Source organism: Lingula anatina, chromosome 2 (assembly GCF_051362555.1).
Source record: "Lingula anatina isolate TDL-2025a chromosome 2, LinAna3.0, whole genome shotgun sequence".
NCBI lineage: Eukaryota > Metazoa > Brachiopoda > Lingulata > Lingulida > Lingulidae > Lingula > Lingula anatina.
In genome coordinates this window covers 2,865,917-2,874,346 of record NC_141768.1, presented here as the reverse complement: position 1 = coordinate 2,874,346, position 8,430 = coordinate 2,865,917, and the positions used below count along the sequence as shown (strand labels likewise).

General features: G+C 32.5%; 1 protein-coding gene across 2 annotated transcripts; it reads right to left on the bottom strand.

The window, feature by feature from the left end:
- Window positions 1-106: 106 nt before the first annotated feature.
- LOC106173320 (ectonucleoside triphosphate diphosphohydrolase 5) lies at window positions 107-8,427 on the bottom strand. 2 transcript variants are annotated; one of them, XM_087005471.1, is made up of 14 exons: window positions 8,201-8,427; window positions 6,895-7,199; window positions 6,537-6,616; window positions 6,147-6,290; window positions 5,130-5,205; window positions 4,784-4,819; window positions 4,379-4,464; window positions 4,122-4,201; window positions 3,870-3,943; window positions 3,490-3,583; window positions 3,167-3,318; window positions 2,804-2,857; window positions 2,121-2,239; window positions 107-1,860 (listed from the first exon to the last, which is right to left on the bottom strand). In XM_087005471.1, exons 2-14 carry the CDS (start codon window positions 7,154-7,156, stop codon window positions 1,777-1,779), a joined length of 1,341 nt encoding a protein of 446 aa, XP_086861597.1. In that variant the 5' UTR covers window positions 7,157-7,199; window positions 8,201-8,427; the 3' UTR covers window positions 107-1,776. The 2 variants fall into 2 exon arrangements, with proteins under 2 accessions (XP_086861597.1, XP_013409873.1); XM_013554419.2 differs by having other exon boundaries at window positions 6,895-7,197; window positions 8,165-8,426.
- Window positions 8,428-8,430: the final 3 nt, after the last annotated feature.

Sequence of the window (8,430 nt, the reverse complement as noted above, 5' to 3'; positions counted from 1 at the left end):
TTGTGAACCAATTTGAAAACTTTAGGTCAATTAAATGGACCAAGACTGAGACCTGAACATATTTCAGCCTAAGTTCTGTTATCAAATCCAAGTTGTTAACAAAATCTTGGAAACAATAACTTTATTGCCCTGTATTTACAGTTTTTGGTTTAAAAAAAAAAACATAAGTGACACAATTATATCCCAATACTTGACCATTCAGCCAGAGATCCTGTGGAGTTGGAGTAATCTACATAGCACGATAGTTTCATTGGGAAAGGGCCCTAAGACTAAAGACTAAAAATCCCTAGTCTACTGTTACCCACTGTAAATCATAAGTAGCAGTCAACTTCAATTAAAATACTCCACTAGTTATGATGAAAAATGGAAAAGAAGTCCTTATCCATTTAAAAACACTGCTGAGACCAAGCATACCATGCACAACTTGGAGATATCTTAGAACATGTTTTACTTGCATGTAAAAATCTCACGGAACACATTTCTTAATGTATGTTTCAATAAACTTATAATTTATGGCAACTATGACAATAAAAATGATAATAAAACTAGCATTTAAATATGTCATAAAAACACGGAGAATATTAGAGCCATTGCATCATGGTTTCTTAAAACTACATTCAGCTGGAAATCCTTTTATCTTTACAACACTACAGTTTACCTAAAACCTGACATAAGACAAATTAATTTTAACTGGTTTATTTAATCAACTCCACTTTATCATCAATTAATTGCTGAGTTTTCTTTTATCACAGAATGTCAGAGCAATACCTCTGATATAAATTGCTAACAATAATAATTTACCAAACTGGAATGTACGTGAAAATCATTACAAGAACAAGACAAACCAAACCTCCCACTCAGTGAGCAACTTGAGTACTAAAGCTTTATACCTTAAAAACCCACCACTGGCAGTTGCAAGACTTAGGAGACTGAAACAATATTGCATAAAGCATGTTTGTAAAAATATATATTCGTCTCAGAAGTATTCCAGCAATAATTCAATAAATATATATATCATAAAATTACGTGGAATGCCCAAATCTGCTAACACTTACTTATTCTATTAAAAAAAAACCAATACCCCAATGTTACGTAGCCTATTAATTAAAACATCGTGAAGTTTGCCAAGTGCTTTATGCTACCTTTCCCAAATCAGTTTCCCAAATCTTAGAATTAAAGGTGCCCTTCACATGGTGGAAATGTTCCCAAGTCATACTTCCATCCTGCACAATGACACTTTCTCTGACAGTGACACTCTCACTCCCCCCCCCCCCACCACCCCATTTTAAACTTGAAATATGATAAAATCCCTTAAATTAATGAGTCTTAGCACCTTGAAAGGTCCAAGTTTTGACATCTTGCAATTAATGCCAGAAATCAAATCAAGTCTGCTAGGTACTATGTATCTTATGAATATCAGGAATGTGGATGGCAGTCAAAATGTTATTGGAAACACTAAGAACTAAATGATTTATAAAAATGGAACAAAACATTAAATCCAAGTGCAGGGATTGGTCCAGCAATGATTGGCAGGAAAATTTGATTTGGTGCAAATACCCTAGGTAGGATACCTTTAATAATGGTCACAGATTGGCCCTAGATATGTACCAAATGCCATTTTTTTTCAACTAAGAAAAAATTTCTGACTTTTTAAATTACACAGACCCATGCTTTAAGAGGAAATCTACGTGTCATACATTAGAGTTTCTAGATAAAAAACAAGGCAAGCAAACTTATGCAAATAAATAAAATAGTGGCTATAACAATGCACATCTATCAGCTGTCCATTTGTTTTTTTATTAATGGGAATGCTGCTCCTAGCCCCCACGTGATTTCTACATCATTGATTTTCTTTTGGAGCTGGAACACAAAAATAAACAAAATATACTTCATGATATATGTACAAGAACAAATGATTTTTCATGTTTTGTCTTTAAACAGAACTAACATAAATTTCTTACCTATAAAATGGTTCCCTCAAAATATACAATAACACAGATGAAGACTGAAAATGTCAGAAGTTGATAGTACACAATTAATTTAGTGTTACCACAAGCATCCGACATACTGTGAACAATAAATATGTCAGACAGCAAAAACAAAGATAATGTATAACTTACAATGAGACTTGTATCGCTATGGAAGCCATATCCTTTTTGCAGTAATGCTGAGATAAAGGTCAAATCCACACATTGGAAAACACCTCCCAGACGCTCCGAATTCTCTCTGCTACTACAAGCTGCAAGAAATAGTATCGAATCAAATTTTGCTATAATTTACACATCTTTGAGAAATGCCCCTCACCCACCAGCCATTATGCTAGGGTAGCAGACCTATTTAGAAAGTTTCTCTTTATTCTTGCATTTGATTACAAAACATGCCTACTTCATGTCTACTATATTTGCACTTTTTAATGGAAATCAACTTAGGTAACCCCCCCCCCAAAAAAAAAAAAAAAAAAAAAAAAGTTTCCAGCACTGTGTAAAGTTATACACAATTAGATACAAAGAGTATTTCAGATTACTCCCATTAATAATAGTACCTCAAGCTGTGCGACACAGACATCAACTGAAGTCAAATGGTAACTGAACACTACATAGATCAACAGAAACCAGAAACTACGTAATCCAAACACAGTGTTTACAATGTAAACTAAAAAATGCTTTGAAAATGTTTATCAAGCACCATCAATAAAATGGTATAAAATATCTACCTTTTTTTTTTTAAGTTAAAGATGTTCAGTAAATATTAAAATCCTAGAAGACAGATACCGAGTTATTGGTCACAGCACACAAAAACATACCTATACTGGCAGCCTTTTCAAACTGTTCCACTTTTATTGTGCCACCAGTCTCTTCTGAAATGGTATATCAAGTTAAAATGCTTCATTTAACTTATTTATTATTTTATTTTATTATCTTTGTACCCCAAATCTGATTTCCTTCACAATGAATGACTATCAAAAAAATAGAACTGAAGAAGTCATATTTGACCTTAGTATTCATTTTTTGGGGCAGCTGAAAAAGAGGCAACAGCACAGTAATATTTGAATTCATTTTAGCTTTTGCAGATTTTTATATACACTAAATACTGCAGTTGTAAATACTGGAAAATTTTTGTGTCTGAAATCCAAGACTGTCCCTAAAACCAACCTTACTATACTAACCTATAAGCTTTGCCTCCACTGCTCTATCATAATAATAAGAAAATGCATAAAATGTCTTCCTTGATATTTCCACTGGTTTTTGCACAGTACTGTTGACTAATGCCTCAGCCAAAGTGAAGCAATCTTTAAATCCAAACTTTTTGCCTGAATTCCTGAAAATTATAAGATGGGTATATCATAAAAATCTAAGAAATATCCAGTGTCAGCTGGTAAGATCTTGCTAAAAGGGCACATAAAAAAAGCTAAAAACTTTTAAAACCTAAAAAACACTGTTACTCTAATAAGATTTTTAACAAAAATATTCCACAAGCTTAAATACATACTTGACAACATATTTTTGACCACCAAAGACCCAATTTTCTTCTTTACCAGGAGGAAAACACACAGAATCCAGCATAGTTTCTTCAACAGGTCGACCTGTAAAATTATCTTCACAAATATCAAAGATGTATGATCAAATTCTGGAGCTGAAAAAGTATGATTTATTGTTCTCAGGTGCTTATCTATTGCATTTTGACATGACTATATAATAATTACTGAACAAAATTTGTCAATATTGAAAGCAATTACTGAAAATTACAGCTCATAGCCTTCTTAGTCCTTTATTATCCTACAATGGGACAATCCAATGTACATTTTTTTCTATAAAATGCTGATCTTTACAACACAAGAATAAAAAACAATAAATAAAAATTCTATTGACCTTCCTTTGGAATAGGGCCTTCAGTTCCTCCTAGCAATGAAAATCTTGCTGACATCATTCCCAGACCAAGGTAGCTATTCGAAAGCAATGTGCACACAATTCTTATTAACCAGACAAACGCAACAGAATTTTTTATCATTATATGATAAATTGGGTGGCTGTCAATTCATGCTAAATGCTTAAGTAGAGACAAGTTATATTTTAATATGAATAAGAATGGTGTTTCAATTAGCACATCTTAGCACATCTTACCTATGAGTATAAAGATCAAACTTTTTCCCAAAGACGTCAATATTTTTCAAATATTCCTTTGGTGCTTTTTCTACAGTTTCCTATAAACAAAGAAGGCATAATTGTTATTATTTAGTCTAGAGACTGAAATGCATCAGTACTGAAATCCATAAATATCTACTTTTCATATATCATTTCTTTAGATCAATGAAATACATGTTTAATTGTAAAAACCATCCAGGAATTTATGATCACTTTAACAGAAACAAAATACTCACCTTTTCCGAGGGTATAAAAGTGATTTGTGTGGAGCCCCCGCCCAGGTCTAGAGCACCTGAGGACCTATTAGCCCCCAGTATTCCACCTGAAAGGGCAACAGGAAGCCATAACAATCCTGATATACAGACACATGTACTAATTCTTATGCAATCAGAAACCCAATGCCAAAATCATTAATTAAAATGACTTAAGTGCGACTCCTTATTTTATCACATCAAGTGAAACAGTTAGCTGTACAGCACAAGTCCCTCTGGTCCTAACATGTAATTATCCTTTAGGGGATTTCACTCCCTTTCACTAATTGGGTTGCGGAGGTAAAGAAGAAAAAAAACTGTCAGAATACAATGTAAAGTGTATAAATAAAAATGATTTTTGAAACGAATTTAATGATATTGTTAACTTACCATTCAAGAAATTGAGAGTTAACCAGCTGTAAATGCCTGAAATTAAAGAATTAGTAAAAATTTAACAATTCCAAACATACATATTCAAAGGATTAATACCTGTTGTGATGATCAAATCTAAATACCATTTAAACAATACCTACAACTTAACACAACAATCTCCAAATTTTACCAATTTTCTGTAACTGTCCATATATAATTGTCAAATGTTAAAAATGAATTGGTATTTTAATAAAATAATAAAATATTTAAAAAAATAAAATAAAATGGAAATATAGAATTAAAAAAGGTTAATATTTAAAATAATCATCAAACAATTTTATGTGTATGGTTCATACTGTCCTACCTTCATCTGTCCCATCCATAATTGATATTCCTTTCTCTCCCAATTTGAAAGGATAGCTTTTAAATAATTTGGTAACCTATAAATTAAAGACATTAGACTCGATTTTCTTTTTTTTCTCAATTTCATAGGTAAGTTTAGATAAGACTAAATGATAAGTTAAACAGCAAACAACTAAAAAAAGCATCACCATTTTATTTATTTTGCTAAATGTGTAAATCAGAAGAATAAAACCTGCTAAAAAACAGAAAAAAATGTGTTCATCATTCACTATGTAGTGACTAAAATAACAACTAGCCTCATGGACTCAAGCCAGGGCCTGGTCTAACAAAAAAATTGGTCCAAATATAAAGACCAAAATTTAAGTCAATATAAGCACAATATTAAATCAATAGGCATCCACTTTTATAAAATATATAATATCTCCTATTTAATGAAAACAAAAGGAAATGTTACACCAAAGGTAACATTATTTCAGAGTTGAAACAGATCAAATTTTTTCAGTCGTTCAGTTTAGCTCAGCTCTTGGGCTCATATCAAGTTCTATAGTAACACCAGCCCTGGAGGCTTTCCATGTTGACATCTGCATCTTACTGCAGCCAAAGTCTACAGTTCACCCATGCCAACAAGATAAGATCCCCAAGACTTGAGTCAAACAAATTGTGAACTTGTGAGCAATCCAGAATTTACTCTTGCAGAATCTGTGAACATTCAACGAAGTATTACTTTGAAAAATAAATACAGTTAGTATGAAATATTACAGACAAGAGTGACATATTTTATCTTTAAACATTTAGGGCAAGTGGATTTAAGCTACCCTGAGTCCATTAGAGACCCATCAATGTAGGTTTGGAAATCTGACAGTACACCGGAAGACCCAGAAGTTGGCATCAATCCGCCCATGAATAAGTTTCAAGATCTACTCCACTGGATGTTCATTACAAAAAATAAAGTATAAACACTGTATGTAACACTAACAAGTAACAAATTCAAAAAAAAAACCTGGTATAAAACACTCACCTCTGATAATAATGCATTGGACTTGGGTAACGGGAGAAGTCTTAACCCAGCAGTGGCCATTAAAGCTATAGGAGTACTACTCCACTGTTCTTCAGGCACATCCTTCTTTGCCATATCCAACAGTGGAGCTAAACTATTAGCACCCTGTTAATACATTAATATAACTCTAAATGATATGCGACTTCTTGATAGTTTACAGATTTATTCTTTCAACTACAACCTTAACATTTTTCCTGTCAAGACAGAGTAAATGCACAATTCAGCTTCTTGTACATTTTCTGATGCATGCACAAATAGCTTTACATCAGCATTTTTATACTTTATACCTTAATTTTTATTAAAACTACTTTATTATTTTAATTCTTCACAAAGTAATATTGATAAGAATACCTTCACTGGATCCTCTGCATATGATGATAAACCTGGTTTGATGCTCTCAAATTTTTCACTTAGCAATTTGGGTAATGAACCTAAAAAAAGATTTTACATTTTAAAATAATTTTAAAGCATCTGTGATCAGGTGTTATCTTTTTGGTTCGGGGTCTAAAAAAGGAATGTCTAAAAGATTTCACATTTTAAATACTACTCAACCCCTTTCTGAGAACAAAAAATATTAAATTAGAAAGATAAATTTTATTTGTCAAGACTGGCACAGAACTGAACTACATAGCAAAATATGGCCAGTGATCCGCATATCTCACATCAAAATTGACTGGTAGATGACCATGATGTAATCAATGTTACTTACCAGGACTTCCTCCTTTGGCAAAGTGATACACATGAAGTCTGCTTCCTGTGCTTCCCGCATCAAATATAATGGCTGCAAATTCATTGTCTTTATTTGGTGTATAGAATTTAAACAGTCCAAATTTTTGGCTAGCTGGTCGTGAGAAATATGTGGTTGTGAACAAAATAAATAATATAACTATCACAACGGCAGAAAAGCCATACATTCGGCTCCTATGTTCCTCTCTCATGATGTTTTGGGGACGAATTTTTACAGTGTACATTTCCCTCCAATATTATTGTGACGTCCTACCCGAATGCTGACCTGTAAAACATAATAGCATTTACTAATGATATATAACATGCTCCGATTCCAATATTTAAGAAAGGCAGAAGTGTGTATGTTTTTTTAAGTAGTTCGATGGAGTACTTTTAAATATTAGATTCCTGGAAATGAAATGTATTCCTGTAGTTACCACAGAAATATTGGACAGCTCGATCACTCCCATTTTTAAATATCCATAGACCAAGGTACAAAGGTTATTAGACTCTTTGCATGGGATTTTACCAACTGGCCCTGACTAGACCAAGTCCACAGTATACTGACCAAATGGCCAGTATACTGATCAAATTCATGCATTTATCAATTAAATAAATAAATAAATAAATAAATAAATAAATAAATAACAAATTAACTGGCCAATTCCCCTACTCTCCAATTGGTATGTTCAAATATTTTGCATATTATCTTAATTTTATATGAGCATCAATTCATTTTATTAATTATTGATAAATATGATAGATAATGATAATTTTATTAAACCAATAAAATATAAACGTATAAAATCGGGAATCTTTTGCCCTGTAATAGCACCATTGTTAAATAAAACTATTTAAATGTACTAAAATGAAATTAAGTATTTGTGTTAAAAAGAGTTACTGCTCAAGAATAAAAGCTAGATAAAAATCGCTTAATAACCAAAAAATCTAAGCCTCAAGTTACTGGGTAAAAATTTGAATAAGGTATGAGCTGGATGAGTAGTATCAGTCATGGCAGAAGCTGTTTTATTTTTAACCCGGTCGAGTTAAGTGGAATGCATGGGGTGAGATCCGTTCCAATTACTGTACATTATTTAATTGCCATTTCAACAATTTTTCTAGTTGGTTTTTATCCTCTACAGTTGCACGCCCATACCAAACAGTTACTGCATATTAATTTAAAAGACTTTCTAAAACACACCTATAAATTCGTCATATTTTTAACTTGGTTATTATACCTATATAGTTATTACCTGGACAACCACTCTTTACATGCATGTCATACACAGCTATATACCCGTAGACAGATAAGACTCCTTTCTGACGTGTTTGGAATTCTCCGCTGCAACTTTAATGACGTTAATACCAGTTTTGGTTCTTTTGTCTGTTCTAAATAATTTTTGTCTGTTCTTTAGGCAAAACCACACAACTGCAGGACAATTCTGTGCAGTTAAAGTAGGCCAAGTCAGGTAAATATATATTGAGGTCAGCAAGTGAATGACGCGCACTAGAGGGCGCT

Coding starts and splice junctions, on each gene's coding strand:
- LOC106173320 (XM_087005471.1), bottom strand. CDS start 7,156: ATGTACACTGTAAAAATTCGTCCCCAAAACATCATGAGAGAGGAACAT. Junction 4,202..4,378: donor CTTTTATACCCTCGGAAAAG/GTGAGTATTTTG, acceptor CTTTGTTTATAG/GAAACTGTAGAAAAAGCACC. Junction 3,944..4,121: donor TTTGATCTTTATACTCATAG/GTAAGATGTGCT, acceptor GCTTTCGAATAG/CTACCTTGGTCTGGGAATGA.